The sequence below is a fragment of the Plecotus auritus genome (genome assembly GCF_963455305.1).
Source record: "Plecotus auritus genome assembly, chromosome: 8".
In the NCBI taxonomy this organism is placed as follows: Eukaryota; Metazoa; Chordata; class Mammalia; order Chiroptera; family Vespertilionidae; genus Plecotus; species Plecotus auritus.
Window position 1 is genome coordinate 5,235,232 of NC_137782.1, and position 22,868 is coordinate 5,258,099.

The window sequence follows — 22,868 nt, forward strand, 5'->3', positions numbered from 1 at the left end:
ATAAGGATGTAAAAATCTCTGACACAGTTTGTTGTATTATAAATAAAAATTCAGGATTTGAAGCTAACTTTCCTCTTTTGAAAATTCACTGATTACAAAATTGGTCTGTGTCACTCAGTACTCAGCAAGCATTGAGGAGAACTGTTTGAATTCGGAACTGATGCGGTTAAAAGCAATTGATCTTGATGAGGAAGGCACAGATAATTGGCTGGCGAAATATTTAATTCTCTCCGGGAATGATGGGAATTGGTTTGAGATTCAAACAGACCCACGAACCAATGAAGGCATTTTGAGAGTCGTCAAGGTACAGTATGAGATCTGCAACTTTTTCTTTTAAAGACGTCTTAAAATACCTTCAGAGACAGGCTCTGCCTACAAAAAGCAACCCACAGCCTTGAATACTGTTTCTGTGAACAAGCGCCCTACGTAAGCTTCCTGTGTTGTCAGGCTGAGACCGTCAGCCAAGCCACACATTATTTATTACCAAGAAAAATAAGAAGGCTATTTTGTTCTCACAGTGTCCAGTGTCTAGTGGAGAAGTCAAGACAAGGAACCCCACATTAGAAAATAATATGGGAGTTAAAAACATAATGAATAGCCCGGCCGGCATGGCTCAGTGGTTGAGTGTCAACTTTTGAACTAGGAGGTCATGGTTCGATTCCCAGTCAGGGCACATGGGGTTGTGGGTTCAATCCCTAATAGGGGGTGTGTAGGAGACAGTCCATCAATGATTCTCTCTTATCACTGATGTTTCTATCTCTCTCTCCCTCTCACTTCCTCTCTGAAATCAATAAAAATCCTATATAATAAAAGCCTCATATGAAAATTGTCCCCTCAACCAGCAGTTCGACTGTGAATTCAACCAGGGGGCGGGGCCCGCCGGCCAACTGCCTTGGCCCCTCTCCCTGGCCAGCTCTGCCCCGAATGGCAGCAGCGGCAGGCGGCCAGAGGAAGGGAGGCCCCGGCTGGCAGCCAGCAGCCGCTAGGGACACTATCCATGCACAAATTTCGTGCACTGGGCCTCTAGTATATTATTTTAAAAAAATAAATAGTAGTGGAGATGTCATATTAAACATAATCAATTGCTAAATGGGTGAAATATGAGAGAATTACTGAGATCAGAGGTGGGATGCTTTTGAGCTAGATCTGTCTGAAAATGTTTCATACAGGGAATAAGTTAAGCAGGACCTTCTAACAGACTGCTCAGGTGGGAAATGAAGTGAGCACGCATACAGGTGAGAACATGTAAATGCACGTGCAGGGCATGTGAGCACCTCCGTGGAGCCGTGAGAGCATCCGCCTAGAGAAGCAATGAGATTCAGGAATGGAGATACTGAGTGGGAGCCGGTCTGCTGAGAAACTTGATACCAACCTACAGGGCTTGGCTTTTTCCTATAAATTAGCGTTTCTCAAACTACTTTGCATTTTTACTTAATGGGTTGCAAAATAATCTAAAGGTACAAATTAGAAACAAAACTACAAACTAATAAGATTCAAATTAACATCGATGTAATAAAGGAGATTAATTTCTCAAAACACAATTACTACTAACAACATGGACAGGACTTGCAGCTATGAGCATACATACAGACAGACGCACGCATACCCTTAGTATGGCCCCCCGTGATCATTCCATGTTGTCACCGCTTTTCTCTATTCCTGTGAAACTTTTATCAGTCTATTCAAAAGCCATTAGACTCGGTGAAATGCAGACATATCATTTACATACTGAGGCTTTCTCTGTTCTTTTTGAAATTATCTCGAGCAATTAAAACATTACTACTTTACCATGAAACACAACCGTTAGCATGGAAATCATGAGATGCACAAATTTACAAGGTGGTCACCAACATTATGGAAAAAATCTTTACGTTTTACGCTTGTCATTCTAATGAACACAAAAAAGAATCATACATGCAATGACCATCTATGACTTATATAATTGTCTTCTGTGAGAGCCAAAGTGTTTTAAAGACATACTTAGACCCTAGACGGCTGGGCTCAATGGATAGAGTGTCAGCCTGTGGACCGAAGGGTCCCAGATTCGATTCCGGCCAAGGGCACATGCCTGGGTTGTGGGCTCGATCCCCAGTGGGGGACGTGCAGGAGGCAGCCAATCAATGATTCTCTCCCATCATGGATGTTTCTCTCTCTCTTTCTCCCTTCCTCTCTGAAATCAATAAAGAAATATAATTTAAAAAAATAAAAATAAAGACATTCTTAGTTTATTGCAAAAGAAAATTATTCGATTCAATTTCATGAAAATTGATTAAGGTAGTGTTAGATGCTGTGTAGACAAAATATCTATTTTTTTCCCTGCATAACTTCCCAAGTCACTTAAAGCGAGCAGAAAATATGCTTGAAAACATCCAAATAATATGACAAGGCTATTTAAAGTGGAGTGAAACCCCTTAAAATGTGTGTTAGCATATAGCCAGAAGAACTGTGTGTTTAGATAATATATGTGTAATTCCCCTGGGATTTGGCATTTGGAATGGTGTTACTAATGACCTGTACTCAAGCCGCCCTCAGTCACAGGCTTTTGACTAAGCTTTCTATAACCTTTTCCTTAGTGTGAGGGCATTATAAATGCTTTAGTTCAACTCCAATTTATTGAGAATTACTATGTGCTACGGATATGAAAGTGAATGAGATGCTCTCCATTCTCAAGGAACTTGTAGTTTTAGAAGACAAAAAGAAAATTAAAAATTTCTCTGTCAATAACAATTTTCCTTTTGCTATTTATTGATAAATGTGTATTGAAATACTAACACACAATACAAATATATGTATGTGTGTATATACATTCACTTCAACTTTAAGAGGAATTGCTACTCAATTAGAATTTTAACAAAAAAATATTAATATTGCTCCTTTAATCTGTTGATTATACTTTCAGAAATGCTCAGATGTGAATTCTCCATAGGAAACTGGGGCCTATGTATTCAGTGATCAGTTATGGACATTCTTTATTTCATTCTAATTTTATTTTTTTATTTGTCATAAATACCTCGTTTGGAAAGAAAGATCATTTTTCATTCCAGGGTTTTTATATAAGAAGTTCAAAACTCCAGATTTGAGTCCAATTTAAACTCACAGGCCCAAATGACCTATACACCTCATTATCTAAAAGATAAAGGGAATAACATGTCTGAAATACACCTCGTGCCATAATAAATAAAATTTTATCAATTCACAATCAGAATTGCATGACTCCTGGACTTTACGCTGGGGTGTTGTGTCCTTACCATGGTTTCTTATTCTGTCAAAATAATTCTTTTGCTGTTTCAGAGTTTTTATTTATTTATATTTATTTATTTATTTATTTATTTATTTATTTATTTATTTATTTATTTATTTTATTCAACCTTGTTTGAAAGTAGCCCCCAGGTGACAAGCACTGTGAGGCCAGCTTCACTATTACTTTTCCTCCTCTGCGACCACCAAGATCGGTGTTCATGTTTCAGAGTTTTTAATTTCTGTCATTTCAGATGCTGGATTATGAACAAATGCCTAATATTCACCTTAGCATTGGAGTCAAAAACCAAGCTGAATTTCACCACTCAGTTGCCTCTCGATTCCGAATGCATTCAACCCCTGTGAGAATTCAGGTCCTTAACGTGAGAGAAGGACCCACATTCGATCCAAACTCCAGGACTTTCAGTGTGCAAGAAGGAGTAAGAGGAGACGCCTTAATGAACTATGTCCTCGGCACATACACGGCTGTAGATTTGGACACAGGACATCCTGCAACGAACGTCAGGTACCGCACGCCCTTTGCTTGTGTTGGAGGGACAGCGCGTGGTTCTGTCCGGTGCTGATTCATGGAGCGTGTGATGAGCCAGTGTGTGGGCTTCAAATATTTTTGGAGTTTTGCTTTGCCTGTTCACCTGTTAGAACACTATGAGGCACTGACATGTTCTTAGAATATTAATAGTGTTTTACAGGCTGTAAGGGCTCCACCTGGGTGTACGAGTTAATTGTGTCCAGGGAGCAATTGTAAGATCAAAGAATCGCCTTCAGTTACTCTGTGAGTCACTTTGATCTTTTATGGCCAGTGGTACCACCCGGACCTGGGCTAACTAAGCCATATCGTACACAATAAGGCATCATAAAAGATGAGTCACCGCTTGTTGTTGTTTTTTTACCTGGGGCACGAGGCATCTATATAAAATACATGAATTAGACCTATATAAGATAGTCTGGGAAATAATTATAGTGAAATATACAAATATTCTTTATATCCTTGCCTTGTCTCCCTTCTTACACCCAATATTTTTTTAGTGAACAGTCTGTTGACTTATAAATGGCTTTGATTGGAACAATTTTGATTATTTAATCAGCTAACAAATTAACAGACAACAACAATTACGAAGTCTGTCAGGATGGGACAGAGGAAAAGGGTATGTCAGAGAAGGCCCATGGGAACTTAAAATCGTGCCTGGTACAGACGAAAGATCTTCGCCCAAGCACTTCGAATCAATTACAAGTCACAAAACACATACACGCAAATGGAATAAATGATACCACAGCCTCTGAAAGGTCAACAATAAAGTGCTCTGAAACCATTATAACTTAAAACTGAGGAACAGCTGATACATCCATGTGAAATGAATAAAGGCTATTACTTTGATATTGCTATGATTTAATAAACAAACCTGAAATAGACTTATACATTTTATGAACCATTATATAAAGAAGTAGAGGAGTAAAAATTATGAAATTTTAAAACTCTGTGCATTAATATGTTCAATATTAGAATTTTATTGACAAAGATACATTTTATAATCCAAATCAATTATTACTGTAAAGCAGCAAACATCATATATAAGTTTAATGCATTTGATGTGACTAAACTTATTAACTTTCATATAAGCAAATGATGAACTTATTTCCTTAAAAACAGGTATATCATAGGACATGATGCTGGCAACTGGTTAAAAGTTGACTCAAGGACTGGTGAGATACAATTTTCTAGGGAATTTGAGAAGAAGTCAAAATACATTACCAATGGGATATACACAGCAGAGATCCTGGCTATAGATGGTAAGAAATTTATATTCAATGTTTTAATAAAATTATTAGTTTGCATTAAGTTTGAATATTATTCTAATGTTGAAAGTAGATTGACTCAAATAAAATATATCATGCAGGGGTGTCTGCCAGACTTACAGAGTTTTAAATGCCTTAGACCAAGAACTGAATTCAGTACACTTATAACCACAATTTACATTTGTCATAATTTACTTCCCCTACTTCGAAAAAAGAGTTGTATCAGACCTAGTGTAAAGCATAAAAGTTAAAACATATAAAGAAAATTCATTTTCTGTTTATGGCCTTATCGCTGAGACGGTTCGCGGGATCTGCAGGGTGTGTTAGGAATGTTTCCTTGAAGTGCAGCAAGGTGTGTGCCCAGAGTTCCCTGGGGGTGAGCTGCGGGAACGGCAGTGCCCGAAGGCAGAGCCACCGCAGGCACTGACGCTGAGCCACCTTGGGAGGCCGCTGTGAGTGCCGCTTGTCAGACATGTGGCCCAAAGTAAGATGTTAAGAACCAAGAAGCACAGGTTATTGCGAAGATTAGAGTCCTCAGCACAGACGCCCTGAATGAACTTGTCCCTGAGCTGCTTTTCACATTGCAGACTCCATTGGGCCTTCCTCTGGGTGGGTAGCAACAGACATTTGTTTATCAATAGTTAATGATTCTCAGGAGCACTGCCTAGGAAACCAACTGCTGCATCACAAAACAACACCAAAGGTCAGTAACGGGCCAGGGAGGAAAATGGAAGTCCCAGATGCATTCCTAGCAGAGCACAGAGAGACCCTGCAGGTGTGCACTAGGTTTATACCTGAGCTTTACCACAGTAACCAACGAGAGCGAGCAACGGGCAGCGTAAGATTATAAAAGAAACCATGGTAACACCGAAGCAAGTACAACGCATGCATTCTGGTCTTCATCCTGTGAGTGTCGCTTTTCACATCTGGGACAGTTACAGAGGCAACACAGCCTTGTTTATGATCAGTATTCTAGAAGGCCTGTTCCGGCATGGACTCAGCATGCTGATCAGAGCCTACGTTCGTCCATTGATCATATGTGAAAGTCTTCAGAAACTAGGATAAAAATTAGTCATTTCAAGTGAATAAAGAAAGAGAAAAACACTATCAAAAATGTATCGGCAGAAGACTACACACGCGGCCATCCTTTATTCATAAGCAGAGCGTGTGCCCTGGCACAGCGCCCTCCAAGGGGTTCGGAGAAGCCTGTTCAAAGATGATGGGCCACAGCTCTTTATACAGCAAACGACACAGAGCAAACACTGCCAGCAGTGACCTGAGCTGTGGGTTCCACATCCGAGGGCCCTGAGAGAGCCCTGGAGGACAGGGAAGGACACAGACAACCCTCTGTGGGATGATCTGATGGCTCTCTAATGAGAGCATAAGCCTGGGAAGTCCAAGCTGCATCGGGAATTAAGAACCTACTGCACAAAACCATGTGGGGTGCCGACAACCTTCCAGTCTGTTACCCCTTGGTTAACCAGATGGCTCTCCACACAGGCACACAAAAATCATCTTTAAGAGAAGTTTATTAACGTCTCCAAAAATGATCTAGTAAAATACCCAAGAGATGATACTGTTCTGGTTTAAAATGATAAAACTAAGACCCTTCACAAGTTAAAAGCAAAATAGTTCTTTATTTGTCGTAACAGAACCTAAAGTCAAAAAGTGGACTAAAACCCAGCCTACTATTTCCTGGCACCTTGCCCTTTCTGATAAACTATACTAACCTAGAATTTACTCCAAAGATGTTAGGGGGGGAATGAAATATTTTTATGTTTGTTCTCTGAAGTACCTTCTCCGAGAGAAATAGCATCTAATGGGTGGGATTAAACAGTCAAGATGGAAAGAAAAAATATAGACAAATAGTTATTTCATTTCAATTGTGGTTATTTCAACAACCCAGGTGTCAGGAAGCACCCTGAAATGGAGCCTCGGAGCTGTCTGGGGGTCTTAGTTACGGGGACAGGGTGGGAATCGACAGCAGCAAACCTTCTCCAGGAAGGACATTTCCTTTTGCATCTTAGGATGCAGAGGAGCTGGGAGAGTAAGACGGAGGTGAAAGCATTTTAGGGAGAGTGACTAGGATGAGAGGGAGTGTTGAGTTAGAAGGAAACGTGTCCAAAGAACTAAGAAGGCAGCGTGGCTGGAAGGTCGTGAGCAGGGGCCAGGTGGCTTCAGGGCGGTGACGTAGGCAGGAACCCATAATGCTCCATCTCAGCAGTCCCTCACACCGCTCCTATGTGCTGTGGCATCGCCAGGGGATGTGAGAAAGGAACTTCTCCCTGACACCAGTCACCCCACTCCCATGATGCTTTGCCCTTCCAGATGGCTCTGGGAAAACAGCTACGGGAACCATCTGCATTGAAGTCCCTGATGTCAATGACTACTGTCCAGTCATTGTTGCTGAAAGTAACACCATCTGCATGGCCTCTCCATCCACCCTCATATCCGCGAGAGACGTCAGCCATCATTCTTACGGGTCTCCCTTTACGTTCTGTGTTGTTGACCAGCCACCCGGGACAGCTAACTTCTGGGATATCAAACCAGTAAATGGTAAGTGGAATTCAAACTTGCTCACTTTAAAGACCAAAAGCAAAAACAATTACCAGTAATTAGTCAAGCCATGACATATTTCTTTTTAATATATTTTTATTGATTTTAGAGAGGAAGGGAGAGAGAGATAGAAACATCAATGATGAGAGAGAATCTCTGACTGGCTGCCTCCTGCACACCCCCTCCTGGAGATTGAGCCCGCAACCCTGGGCATGTGCCCTGGACTGGAATCGAACCCGGGACCCTTTGGTCCACAGGCCAACACTCTATCCACTGAGCAAAACCAGCCAGAGCCGTGTCATATTTTCTATCTCTGTTTCCATAATTCTCACCATATTCATATTAAATGAAAAAAAATTCATATGCACACTTACGCTATTTGGAAAAATGTTGAACTGAAATAAAAGTAAAAATGTCTTATCAATATTGTACTTACAAATAGTAATATGTAAAGATCATTTCAGCCATTATTTTATATAGATGGGGTGCTACACAAATATTTGAATAATTTGAAATAAACCAAATCCGTGACAAACTCACCAGACGTCACAATTCCCAAGCCTAAATTATTTCAGGCAAGTCACTTAAATGTCTCTGAAACTCAGGTACGCCATAGATTTACATCCACACATTTTCTGCTCACTTAGAAGCATATTAGGTCAAAGAAATCCTACATAATAAAAGCTTAATATGCTAAGTGTCCGGTCATCCAGTCGGCCATCCAACCAATCAAAATGTAATATGCTAATGATATGCTAAGGCCACTCAACCGCTCGCTGACATGCACTGACCATCAGGGGGCAGACAGTTGACCAGTCGACCAGTTGCTATGATGTGCACTGACCACCAGGGGGCAGATGCTCCGACCGGTAGCTGAGCTTGCTGCTGGGGTCTGGCCAATCGGGACTGAGCAAGACGGGCTGGACATGCCCTGGAGCCCTCCTGTCTCCCTCCCTGGCCCCGATCGTGCACCAGTGGGGTCCCTCAGCCTGGCCTGCGCCCTCTCACAATCCAGGACCCCTCGGTAGATGTTAGAGTGCTGGTTTCAGCCTGATCCCGCAGGCCAGGCAGAGGGACCCCACTGGTGCATGAAATCATGCACCGGGCCTCTAGTTGTTTCTATAGGATAAAAATCTAAATCCAATTTAAATTGAGCTCAGACTTATTTGTAAGGATAAAAATTTAAATCCAATTGTGCAATATTAGGTGAACAATTAGGCAAACTATGGTACATATTATTAAGATGTAGTACTATGCAGCATTAAAATTAGAATTATGTGGCCGAAACCGGTTTGGCTCAGTGGATAGAGCGTCGGCCTGCAGACTGAAGGGTCCCAGGTTCGATTCCGGTCAAGGGCATGTACCTTGGTTGCGGGCACATCCCCAGTGGGAGGTGTGCAGGAGGCAGCTGATCGATGTTTCTCTCTCATTGATGTTTCTAGCTCTCTATCCCTCTCCCTTCCTCTCTGTGAAATATCAATAAAATATATTTTTAAAAAATTAGAATTATGTGAAGCATTTAGATACAAAGGAATGCATCAACCAAAGTATGTAAAGTATAAATATCCCAGAATGTATGTGTGTTTGTATTGTTGCTATATAAAAATGAAAGCAATGATTAAAATGAAGAGTAAATTTCAGGCAACATAATATTTAATATACTTTAGGTTAAATGTTAAATGTCGATTAGAAAGTGAAATGCTCAGAAGGCCTCATTTGGGCTAAGCTGGCTTCCTAATCTCACATTCACCCGGTAAAATAGGAAAGACTTTGGAGACAGGGCTGTGAAGGTTGGGGCGGGGGGATGGAGGTCATATGGCAGAGCCCGAGGTGAGAGGAAACACTCCCCTTTTTGAGGCCACCAAGCTTCTCCATCCACAGGAAGGAGAAACCATAAACTAATGCTGGGGGAAATGCCCCCACTAGGGACTTAGCCAAAGAAAGAAATGTTTTCCCCATAAAAACTTTTCGCTTGTCTCCATAAAACCACTGTAATCTTTTAGAAAGCTAAGCGTATTAAAGCAATTCTATTAAAATCAAGACAACGCTGAATTCACCTTTCCCTATAAAGTCCAATAGTCCATTCTTAAACAATAATTTCTAGCCACATTTTCCTCATTCAGATCCTAAACACTATGAGTAAAAAATACAAGAAGAATGTTCAACATGGAAATTGGTAATGATATTCAATGATATTATAGATTTGCCAGTCATACATATATTTATCCTATATAATAAAAGGCTAATATGCAAATTGGTAATGATATTCAATGATATTATAGATTTGCCAGTCATACATATATTTATCCTATATAATAAAAGGCTAATATGCAAATAGACCGAAGGGCAGAACAACTGGTCACTATGACATGCACTGACCACCAGGGGGCAGACGCTCAATGCAGGAGCTGCCACCTGGTGGTCAGTGCACTCCCACAGGGGGAGTGCCGCTCAGCCAGAAGCTGGGCTCACGGCTGGCGAGCACATCCACGGTGGCGGGAGCCTAAGGATGTCCGACTGACGGCTTAGGCCCGCTAGCCGTCAGTCGGACATCCTCTGAGGGCTCCTGGACTGCTCGAGGGCGCAGGCTGGGCTGAGGAACCCTCCCGAGTGCACGAATTCCATGCACCAGGCCTCTAGTTTATATATAATGACACTATATATAATATTCCCAGAGCCCTGTTTCGATGTTGGTGTCGAAGAACAGAATAAGATTTCACCTAATGTGCCACTATGCCACTGCTTTATTCAGGTCTTACTTTGTGCCCAGGCTACATTTTGGTACAACTAGGTGGTGTATCATATAGCTAACTGAAAGTAATAAGCAATAGTAATTATTATTATTGAGTGTCATGAATTAATCAATTACTATTCATGCATTAGGTGTAAATTTAATCATCTTTAAACTGCCTTGGGTTGATAAATAAATTTCAATCAATATTTAAGCAATAGTTTCTATAGAAAACCAACAGGCAATACTAGCACAAAAAATTAGAAAAATAAAAGTTACTGGAATAATTTTAAATGAAAGGGCAATGATTCTGAATAAGAGATAAACAACAGCCTTAGGGAGGATATTTGTAAATTGTAATCCTAAATAGAAGACTTCCAATATTTCCTTTCAGCTCAATACTCTTTCTTCATTGGACAAATATCTATTGCGTTCATATTACGGGCCAAGTATTGCTGTTCTGGGTGAGCAGCAGCGGCCTGGTCATCTTTGTAGAAAAAACAATCCAGCAGGAAAATGTCTTAAAAATTCATTATAGCCGAAACCGGTTTGGCTCAGTGGATAGAGCGTCGGCCTGTGGACTGAAAGGTCCCAGGTTCTATTCCGGTCAAGGGCATGTACCTTGGTTGTGGGCACATCCCCAGTGGGAGGTGTGCAGGAGGCAGCTGATCGATGTCTCTCTCTCATCGATGTTTCTAACTCTCTATCCCTCTCCCTTCCTCTCTGTAAAATATATCAATAAAATATGTTTAAAAAAAATTCATTATAAGTGTTTCTGTGTTTTGTTTCTTAATAAGCAGAGGGAGCACTATGACTAAGGGATCAGGCCCTAAGTCAGGCCGGAGTACTGGAAACGGTCACCAGCAAGTGATTCAGTTTCTTTTCTCTTTCCTCCCCTCCCTTTCAGCTACCTCGGCCCTCCTGACGGCTGAGCAGCCGCTGTCAGCGGGAGCTTACCAAATCCCAATCCTGGTGAAGGACAGCTTCAACCGGGCGTGTGAACTGCCGCAGACAGTTAAGATCGAGGCCTGCGACTGTGACGTCAGCCAAACGTGCTTGCACTCCAGCACTCCGGGCATCTACACCGGCGGTGGCAGCTCAGTTACCAGCGACATACAGGGGCCCGTCCCTGGCGACCGCATTGAGGGTTCAAATGTTGGCCTGGGTCCAGCGGGGATTGGCATGATGGCTCTGGGCCTCCTACTACTGCTCTGTAAGTGCTGGGTTAAATCCCCTTCGCAATGGTCTTCCAAGTAAGAATGGAACCAGGCTCGCGTTCATTGGGCCATTCCTTTTTAGCATCTATGGCAATTTTTGTGAAAATCTGGAACTAAACCAAGGAACTGGTGAGGGCATGTACGTGTTCAATAACGGTCACTGAAAAGGTCTGGAATTAGTGAGGGTCAGGAAGATAAGGAACACGTGCAAATCCTGCGTATAATACAGCAGAGCATAAAGTAAGCCTTCCGGTGAGAGCGGCAGCAGAGTGCCTCAAGAGTGGAGAGGCAGAAGCAGTGAAGTCCAAGTGGGAAGGCTGGGCAAGTCTTTCTGGTGGAAGTGACTCTGAACCACTTCCTACAAAGCCGAGGATTTTCTTAGACAGAGGGTGGTGTGTGTGTGCACATACACATATCCAGGCACCTGCACATACACACACGGCCATGGAGGTGAATACATGTTTACTCAAACGTTGATACATAGTTACATACAGATAGGCTTATAAATACACACACAGGCACAGAGGACTATTTGTGAATAAATACACGTATGTAAATGTGCATGCCTTTGTGGGCAACTAGGAATCCTAACATCTGGTTTGAATCCCGAACCTGCTACTACCCAGTTCGGGAACCTCGGACGAGGGGAAAGGCTTGCTTTCCTAATCTGCCAGGAAAGGGCCCAGATTACACGGTCTAACCCCCCTCGTCCCAGCTCTACAGTCTATGTGACTTGGTGGGTTTGTATTTATACACATGGATATGCACGCTCCATCTCTTAGCGGGGAAATGATGCTCTTACATTTGTGTTCATCCCTCTGGTTCTAAATATAACGCCCCATTTCCCGCAAAATGCGACACCCATGACTTCCTCCGCAGAGCCGCCTCTAACTCTTCCTCCCACGTCCCTCGCAGTGTCGCCGCTCCTGCTGCTCATGTGCTGCTGCAAGCGAAGGCAGCCCGAGGGCCTGGGGACCAGGTTTGCCCCGGTGCCCGAGGGCGGAGAAGGCGTGATCCAGTCCTGGAGGATAGAAGGGGCCCATCCTGAGGACAGGGTGAGTAATGGCGTTTCCATGGAAACCCAGCACGTCTTGGCAGTTACACAGCCCACGAAAACAGAAAGATGTCCATTTTAAATATTTAACGTAAAACATTCTTTCTTTAATTTATTTTTTCTTTTCAGGATGTGTCAAATATATGTGTACCAATAACAGCTTCTAACACGCAGGATCGTATGGATTCCTCCGGTGAGTGGACACCAAAATTTTAAAATTTGCAAAATTATTCAGCCAGATAAACCTCATGTGTAGTTACCTTTATAATTACACATGGACAGCATATCTGTTGATCCCCTCGTATGGCAGTACACGAGAAGAAGTGACCGCCTAGTTTTTCTATCTTAAACGGTAGACAGTGAGGTGTGGGGTCGCAATTTAAATGGTCACTCAACCTCTCTGGCCTCACTTTTCTCATCACTGAAATTCAATTTATGAGAGCACCTCCTTCAAAGTGTTGCTGTGAAGAATGTGTGTGTGTGTGTATATATATGTATACACACATACATATGTATACACACACACACACATATATATATACACAAACACACACATATATATGTATACACACACACATATATATACACACACATACATATGTATACACACACACACACATATATATATATACACAAACACACACATATATATGCTTATGTGTATATGTCATACACATGGGGTATTCCCAAAAGTGTATACACACACTTGGAATATTTATAAAAGCAGTGTTCATTAAAATACATTTCATTTTCAAAGTTGAGCTATCAGCTCTTAAAGTGTGTATATATTTTGAGGGGTCACCCTGTACAGTATGTATAGGATATATTACATATGTATGACATATATGTGATATAGAATATGCTTATATGTGTGTATCATAAAGTATATATTCCAATAATGCCTGGTACAGAGTGATGCTGTAGCCGTTATTTATAACAGAGGCTGTTACAAAAAAAGAAAAAATCAGCAAATATGTTCTTTACATAATAAACCAAAGGACTTTTCTTAAATTCACACATGCATTTGCCTCACGAGTCTTATACTCTCCTCACTCCCCAGGCCCACACACACCCAAGACTCCTGCAAACACCCAGCCACTGGGCAGGACAAATAAGCAGAGAGGCTGCCCGGGTCTAGAGCAGCCCCCATCTCTCCCAGCACCCAGATGTCTCCCAGCACCCAGATGTCTCCCAGCCCCCCAATCTAGAGCAGCCCCGGCATCTCTCCCAGCCCACAAATCTCTCCCAGCCCCCAGATGTCCCCCAGCCCCCAGATGTCCCCCAGGCCCCAATGTCTCCCAGCCCCCAGATTTCTCAGAGATGGCTCCTCAGTGTCCCCAGTCAGAGGCTGGGGAGAATGAACACCCCTGGGAGAGCCAGCTGTCCCCCAGCACCAGGGTGAACCAGGACTGTGAGCTCCTACGCAAACACGTGGCTGCCTGGCTTTGGAAGGTCCTGGAGAGGGTGCAGACCCTGGAGGCGGAGCTTGCCCAGGTGCACTGCAGGCCCTGACTGGTGCAGGCCCTGACTGGTGCAGACACTGACTGGGGCAGGCCCTGACTGGTGCAGACACTGACTGGTGCAGACACTGACTGGTGCAGACACTGACTGGTGCAGACACTGACTGGGGCAGGCACTGACTGGTGCAGGCACAGGGCCTCCCCCGGCTGGTCACTCTTCCCGTCCAGGGGCCACGTGCGCCCAGTGCCAGGCCATCAGGCAGCTGCTCCCCCGCACCCATGTTCACCAGCCTGGAGGGTGGCTGCGATGGCAGGGCACCTCGCTGGTTGTGGGGTTCGGGGTGGCCCGCAGACAGCCCGGCAGTGGTTTCCTTGGACACACCAAGTGACAGCTCCAGCACTGAACCCCCTTCTCCCCACAGAAATCTACAACAACACGTACGCGGCCGGTGGCACAGTGGAGGGGGGCGTGTCCGGCGTGGAGCTGAGCACCGGGCTGGCCGCAGGGGCGGGGGGCACCCTGCGGAGGAGGGGCTCCATGCTGGGCCCCCCGAGGGAGCAGGCGGACACGGGCCTGAACCTGGCGTTCCTGGACAGCTACTTCTCCGAGGTAACCGCCCCCATCTCCACCCGCACCCCCATCCCGCCCCCACCCCCATCTCCACCCCCATCCCACCCCCACCCCCATCTCCACCCCCACCCCCATCTCCACCCCCACCCCCATCCCGGCCCCACCCCCATCTCCACCCCCACCCCCATCCCGGCCCCCACCCCCATCTCCACCCCCACCACCCCATCCTGCCCCCACCCCCATCTCCACCCCCATCCCACCCCCACCCCCATCTCCACCCCCACCCCCATCTCCACCCCCACCCCCATCCCACCTCCACCCCCATCTCCACCCCCACCCCCATCCCACCTCCACCCCCATCTCCACCCCCACCACCCCATCCCGCCCCCACCCCCATCTCCACCCCCATCCCACCTCCACCCCTACCCCCATCTCCACCCCCATCCCGCCCCCCCACCCGCCCCCATCACCCGGGAAGCAGGCCAAGGCTGCACCACAGCAGCAGGGCGGTGGGTGCCCCTTCCTCACGCACCCTCCAGCAGCAGAGGAAAGCTGCCCCTTCCCCTTCAAAGGCAGAGGCCTGGGGAAGCACTGCACAGGAGTGATGGAGCCGTTCACGGCACAGGGGAAGGGCGAACACCGCTCCTCATCTCCCTCCCTCTCCACTTGCCCGCCTTCCCTTCTGGTTCCTCACGGGTCCCCCACGTTGTTGCCCCTAGCAACCACAAGCAGCAAGATCCTGACTAAGAAAAAAATACATGTATTCGTGTCCTCACCTTAGGACATCCTTCCTGCCCTGCGGGTGCCTCTGCAGAAAGGAGGGAGAGACAGTAAAAGCCAGGACTGGGGAAGGACAGGATGGTCACTCAAGGACAGCAGCCCCAGGGCTTGGCTAGGTCGGGCCTAAAACCCAGGGCTCCCCACCTCTGCCCATCCTCATCTCTGCCCAGGGCCCGCCCACCCGTGCCCGCACTTAGAGAAGGAACCAGGCTGTGAGCTTCCGAAGGGAGAGCCCCTGGTGCTCGGGATGGCCCAGCAGGGCAGCACACGGAGTCAATACAGCCTCCTGGGAATGCTGTCGGCATGTTTACTGCACTTACTGAGCCGTCCCTTAGATCTCTTATTTCACCCAGCCGGTGTCGCTCCCCGTAGGACAGCACACCAATTGCGCCACTGCTCTTCACAGAACACTGAAAGGGCGCTGTGGTCACTGTGAGCTGTATCTTAAAATCGGTGGTTACAAATATGACTGCAGACTGCGCTTGAATAGTATAGATTATTTAAATGTGCGATCGGTACTACAAAGCGCATTCCACAAATGGGAACAAACTGCACGTGTCACAGAAATGACATTTCACAAGTCACGCCTACGAATCTCATTAATATTAGAGCAGCTTTACCACGAACGTCCGACTGCACTGGCATTTGTTCCTATGGCTACAGTCGGTGCTTTACAGGAGGAACGAAAGCTAAATGCGTTCTCCTTTCTCTGTAGCACTGGGGTCATCCTTCCCCGCACATTTCAGCTCTACACTTAGAAGGGGCCCTAGATTTCAGAGACAAGGAGACACGGCCCCTCTCTCCCCTCCGCCCCCCTCAGCCTCTGAGGGGCAAAGCCCAGGCATCTTTGCTGTCACTTTTACACCAGCACCCCCCACCTGGCAGCTGGCGCATGCCCCATGCCTGAGGATACTCCTCTCACCCACCTGCCTTTTAAAATGTCAACCCGCCAAGTTTAAGGCGATGCTGAGCTCATGAATAATTGACTTCAAGACCTGAAACCATCCATCCCTGGTGGCGGCATTTAGATGCCGGGGCAGACCAGAGGGAAAGCAGCACGACGCAGTATGAGAAGGGTGGCTGGGTGTCAAGTTGTGGTGCACAGTTACCTGGGTTTGGGGCATGCCGTTGCCCCTCTCTGGGCCTTCGGTACCCTTATCTATAAGTAAAGAGGGAGGCCTGGCTGGTGTGGCTCAGTGGTTGAGCATCAACCCCGGAACCAAGAGGTCACTGATTCGATTCCAGGTCAGGGCACATGTCTGGCTTGGAGGGCACATGCCTGGGTTGCAGGCTCCATCCCCTGAGAGAGGTGTGCAGGAGGCACCCAACCAATTATTCTCTCTCATCATTGATGTTTCTTCTCTTTCCCTCTCCCTTCCTCTCTATCTAAACATCACCAAAAACATTTTAGTAAACAAAATACAGAAGGGGTCAGATTACATCAGGTGATTCAGATGGGCTAGGCAGGCCCTACAGCATTCCACGGGACCCACCAAAGGCCACGGCAGGTGGGGGAAGGGGAAGAGAACGGCAGGCCTCTGCTCCCACCCCACCCCCTTCCAACAGAGACGTTCCACTCTCACGGCTCCCACCTAGGATTTCACTTAAAGGGCCTGTCATCAAAAATAATGTGACGATCACAGTAGGTTACCTCCGAGTGCCTTCCGCCTGTTAGATCCCGGTCCTTTTCACTCAGACCACATAAAACTCCACTGACATTCTGATACAAGTCTCTGAAACTTAGAGATGTTTACATCTTTATACTTGCTTTTATTCGAAGTTGATCAAATGTATCTCCTTAAATAATATTTTGAATGTAACTTGATGTGTTTTATTATTTCTTGACCATCTCAGAAACAAAGACTACAAATCCAAATGGTTAACACATTGTCTTTGATTCATACTCTGAATAAAATGTAGAAATGATCACTTGTCAGCGTTCCAATAAGAGAAATACACATTTATTCTACTTCCATGCACCATTAATGCACAGTGCACTCCTTCAACAATGCCAATTATTTATCAAGTCAGCAAAGAATCGGGGTTTTCCTAGGTTCGTTCCTAGGAAAACCCCATAAAATCTTAAATCAGATGCCTCTAAGGCACTGATCACTTAGAGGGAAAAGAAACTTCTAACTTCCCATTTTTCTTCTAATTTTAGAAAGCGTACGTCTATGCAGATGAAGATGAAGGTCGACCAGCGAACGACTGCTTGCTCATTTATGACCACGAGGGAGTCGGGTCGCCTGTGGGCTCGATCGGCTGCTGCAGTTGGATTGTGGATGATCTAGATGAAGACTGCATGGAAGGTTTAGATCCCAAGTTTAGAACGCTTGCTGAAATCTGCTTAGACACAGAAATTGAACCATTTCCCTCACACCAGGCCTGTATACCTATCCGTACGGATCTCCCTTTGCTCGGGCCTAATTACTTTGTGAATGAATCTTCAGCAATGACTCTCTCCGAGGCTGAATTCCAAGCGGAAATGGCAATGCCTGAACCCGTGATCCACGGGGATATTGTAGTGACTGAGACGTACACGACCACTGATCAGTGTATGCAGCCCACCACGATCGTTTTTGATCCTCAGCTTGCACCCAATGTTGTAGTAACGGAAACGGTAATGACACCTGTCTACGATGTTCAAGGGAATCTTTGCGTACCAGCTGAGTTAGCCAACGCGCAAAATGTCATCTACACAGAGAGAGTAGTGTCTAGTCCTGGTGTGCCTGACATGAGGAGTGGTAGCATGACGGATGGTTGCATGGGACCTGTGATGAGTGGCAGTATTTTAGTAGGGCCAGAAATTCAAGTGACACAAATGGTGAGTCCTCCGGATATCCACATAAGCCGAACCATTGGTTCCACATCCCCAATGACATCTCGACATAGAGTAACACGGTATAGTAACATACATTACTCCCAACAGTAAGCGCTTTATAGTCAGTATTCCTTGCCCCTTGGAATCACCAACATATCCACCAAAGATGTATAATGTACTATATTTAACATTTTAATAGTCAACGAATATTCAAATTTTTTAAATGTAATGGCATTCTTTGATCACATCTTTTTGGGGGGATAAATATGGCTGAGAACTTTAGATAAGCCTTTTTAAATTATTTCTGACTTTCAATATGCCAAAAACACTGGAAGAAATGTGCTATGCCCTTTGATACTGCCTAACAAAGAGCACATACTCAAAAGGCGAACCTTAGAGGTCTCTGGGCCTGTGAATCTGGTCGTGTGAACCCAGATGCCCTTGTCTTTGAAGGTTGCAAAAGAAGTCTTGTCTGCATTCACCAGACATTTGTGTCTTTAGGGAATTATCTCTATTAAATATTTTAATTGAAAAGGTGAATAAAGTGTACATTTCTGAAAGGAAACTGAAAGGGAAGATGGAGCATTTAGCAATAGAAAAAATAAAATCATTTGTCTCTTCAAACAGTTTCTCAAGATATGAAATATTTAGGGCATGCTTAATATAATACAGGGAAAGCATTTGCCAGCTAAATGCATCACTGAAAATGGATTATCAATATATATGTATAGATATGCACCCATATATCTGTACATATATACATAAATCAATATGGATTAATTTTTGTTGCACTTTATTGATTTGTATCATTAATTGTAAATAGCAATTAGAATAGCAACACAAAAAAATGAAAACACCACAGTATAAATAGTTCTTAGGGGAAGTAGTGGAGTGGTAGTTTTTCCCCATTACAGAGAATTTTTTCCCTACTCTCACTACTTACGTCAGAAGAACATACGGAATATGGTTTAATAAGTATCCTTGACCGGAGCCAGAGTTTTTACTTGGTAACTAGATCGTGTCCAAAGGCACCTCTGTACGTGTGTGTAGTCAACAACGGAGAAGCTGCTCCGTGCTGAGTGCTCGTCCTGGCTCTGTGAATACCCAGGAAAGGAGACACGCGTGATTTCTGTCTCGTGGTGCTTCTAATTCATATCAAGACTTAGACTAAGACTCTGGGGATACATGTTTGAGTTCCCACCAAAGTAATTAGTAAAGTATCCAGGGGTGGGCAAACTTTTTGACTCGAGGGCCACAATGGGTTCTTAAACTGGACCGGAGGGCCGGAACAAAAGCATGGATGGAGTGTTTGTGTGAACTAATATAAATTCAAAGTAAAGGAGCGGAGGGGAGAGCAAGAGAACCGGATAGAACAGCCGGATCCGGCCCGCGGGCCGTAGTTTGCCCACGGCTGATTTAGACCATTACTCAGTTCTGTTTTTCCTTTTCACACTGCTGCTTGTACTGGGTGAGTGCAGGGGAAACACACGTACAGATTGCTTATTTTTAGTGCGCTCAAGGCCGGCTTGAGAAAAAGAAACTCTAGTGAGATGGTTTTATGTAGTTCTGTAAAATATGTAAACTATGTAGTAGTAACTATAATATGACTCGTAAGATCATGTAAATGAAATAAATTTATTTCCGGGGACTTTTCCTTTGGAAGAAAATAATGTTGGTGCTTCTTCCTTTATAAGTAAAACTATTGTAAAATCTGGGGCATCTCACATATACTCTTGCCCAATTCTCTCATTTTACAGAAAAGGAATCTAGAACTGGAGACACTGAGTGATCACAACCAGCCAGTTGTGGTACAAACTTGAACCCGCCGCTCAGGTGCTCTGGCCAGTGCGCTATGTAATACTCTAACTTTAATACCAGAACTTCACCGGACATAGAGAGGATCTCATTTAGCCTGTGGCACGGTCTTTGCTATTTTCTACTTGGAGGAAAAAGTCTCTCTCAAGAAAGTAAAATGGGTTTTGTGAGGTTAAAGTGTAGAATGGCTAAGACAGCACAATGCCAGGTTATTTACATGTTTTCTAATCGTTTCCAAATTACATGGATTGCCAGTCATTACAGCCATTCCTTCCTTCAGTCACTCACAACCAAGATTCTGCTACATCTCATGACTGTATAGTTAGGTGAAATCCACGGCACAGCCAGAGTGCGTGGCGTCACGGCCATTCTAATGCTCAGTCAACAACCTGCCATGTAGTACCTGTACGCATCCAGACCCGTGCCATATCCTGACCTATTTTTTTTAATTTTTATTCTAATAGGCCAGTCATTCATTCTAAAAATTGTGAAACAATCCTATATTATAAAGGCTAATATGCAAATTGTCCCCTCGACCAGGAGTTAGACTGGGAGTTAGACCAAGGCGCGGGGCCGACCGGCCAACCGGCCAACCACCTGCGGCCCCTCCCCACAGCAGGCCTGATCAGCAGGCCGGCCGGACCCCACCCATGCACCAATTCATGCACCGGGCCTCTAGTTAGTAAATAATTAAATGGAAGGTGATAATGGAGTTAAAACTAAAAATAGTATTAGATGTGAAAAATTATGAATAAAATAGTCCTGACAGATCAAAATTTTTAAGTTAGGTAAAAACCACTTGTGAGAAGGGCGAGAAAATTTTTCTGTGGGCTTTCTCTTCTCTCTGTCTATCAATATCCAACGATGTAAGGTGGATGCCTCCCTCCATATAATCCCTGGAAGCAAACCCAGAACTTCATTTTCTCTCCACGCCATCTGTGAGGAGGAACGTTCCATCACTCCCAGATTGTCAGCATCACTCGTGTGACTCTCGCCTCTGAAATGGGCGTATTTTAAAAACATCATCCCAAACAAGCAATATCTCCCTTCACTGCTTCCGAGTTACGCGACTGATTTGTCGAAGAGGTAAAGGTGACACGCACTTGTGTTAGAGCCTAAACATAAATCCAGGAGCAGGACAGGAGATGTAACAAATAAATAAGTATAACAGAAGACAGTTTGGGTCATATCTCCCGCCTGCATGGTTACTTGAAGGGATAGCATCATTAAATGAATAAATGGGTTGTCTTAGAAAAGTTTTATCAGGTGAAGGGAAAGAAAGACTATAGGAAGCAGAGTATTTGTAAACTTGTTTCATAAAAAATATTTTCATAAACTTCTTTTTGGATTAGATGCTTCTGCATGCAATGTATTACTAATGTAATGATGTTTTATATGTTTCCTCAATAAAACATGTGATAAGAAAAAAATGTTTTGTTTTCTCTTTGGTGCATGTAGTATTCTATGCACAACCACACATTCAGAAAAAACTTCCCCACTGTGTTCTAGGTGAATATCATCTTTAGCATTATGTATATAATAGAGGAAAATGGATTCATTCATAAATTTAAATTCAGAATAATTCATTTATTTGACCATAATAGAATTTCTCAATATAATTGTTATGTTATTAGTAAATGCTCACTATAAACTAACAAATCAATTGAATGTAAATTATAGAATGTCTTTTCCCATTGGATCTAATACTGTTCTGTATCAGAGGCACCAATTTCTGTCACAATAATGAAAGAATAATCAGTTCAATTAAGGGAACTGAGGAAGGCTTTTGAACATGGTGAGATCTGAGCTAGGCCAAGTAGAATTCTGTCTAACAGCAATTCTAAAAGGTATAAAAACCAAAACCACAGGATATATCCAGAGAACATTAAGTATTCAACTTAAATATTTTTAACATTAAAAGTATATATTTTAAATGCCTGAAACAAGTTAAGAATTATAAAATTAATACATAGTCATTTTATATGATGCTTATACTACTTACTCAAGATATATTATCCTATTGAATGCTCAAAAACACTCTGTGGGATGGCACCAATGTCACAGATGAAGACGCTAAAGCTGAGGGAAACTGTTATTTTTATGTCAGAGCTTGAGTAGCAGAGGTTAAAATTCAAACCGAGACAGCCTAACTCCAAAAATCGTATTCTTAGCACATTCTTGAAAATTTAATGATGGAAGGACATGTGAGAGGCAGATGGCAGAGGAGCTCAAATCCCCGTAGGTGTGGCTTTAACTCGGTAGGGAATGAGACCCAATGGCACTTCCGTGCTGGGGAAGGGCTGGTCCTATGTCACAGGACCGCACAGGCAGCCCTCACGATCGTTGCTGTGCTGTTGTCATCAGACAGAGTCACCGCCACGGCTGGGTCACCAAGGCAGAGAGCCTAGTATGGCGGGCAGGAGCTTCTTAAAAGAAGGTGAGCTCACTGGCCGAAAGCCTGGGAGAGCCTCGAAGCCACCACTGAGGTGAGCAGGTCTGTGCTATCTTGTCCAGCATGGCTCCAATCGATCCTTCTGCATGGGAAGTATTGGTACAGTGGCTGCCCTTGACCTGCTTTATCACTTGAGGGGAGGCGTGTGGACTAGCTGTGGTTTCTGGAGCGGGGCCTGCTTTCTCATCACTGTCCCTCTGCCCCACCTGTTGGAGAGTGGGAATTTTTGAGCATGCTTCCTCCTAGTGAGAAGGCTAACCCCTATTTTATAAAACTACTGTTTGGAATTCTCTGCTGTTTTTTTTTAGACGAACTCTTATTCTAAAAAATAACTTGGCTTTCTAGCCTGCTTGAATAAT

At 44.2% G+C, this 22,868-nt stretch overlaps 1 protein-coding gene across 1 annotated transcript in view; it reads left to right on the top strand.

Moving 5' to 3' along the window:
* DSG4 (desmoglein 4) overlaps positions 1-18,353 on the top strand; it is a gene marked incomplete at both ends in the record, with an annotated part of 43,641 nt that extends 25,288 nt beyond the window's left edge. The window contains 9 exons of the mRNA XM_080683448.1: positions 119-304; positions 3,492-3,763; positions 4,907-5,046; positions 7,381-7,608; positions 11,247-11,552; positions 12,472-12,611; positions 12,740-12,803; positions 14,493-14,680; positions 17,583-18,353. Of these exons, the coding sequence (XP_080539574.1) occupies positions 119-304; positions 3,492-3,763; positions 4,907-5,046; positions 7,381-7,608; positions 11,247-11,552; positions 12,472-12,611; positions 12,740-12,803; positions 14,493-14,680; positions 17,583-18,353 (2,295 nt within the window). The remainder of the gene's footprint in view (positions 1-118; positions 305-3,491; positions 3,764-4,906; positions 5,047-7,380; positions 7,609-11,246; positions 11,553-12,471; positions 12,612-12,739; positions 12,804-14,492; positions 14,681-17,582) is intronic.
* Positions 18,354-22,868: the final 4,515 nt, after the last annotated feature.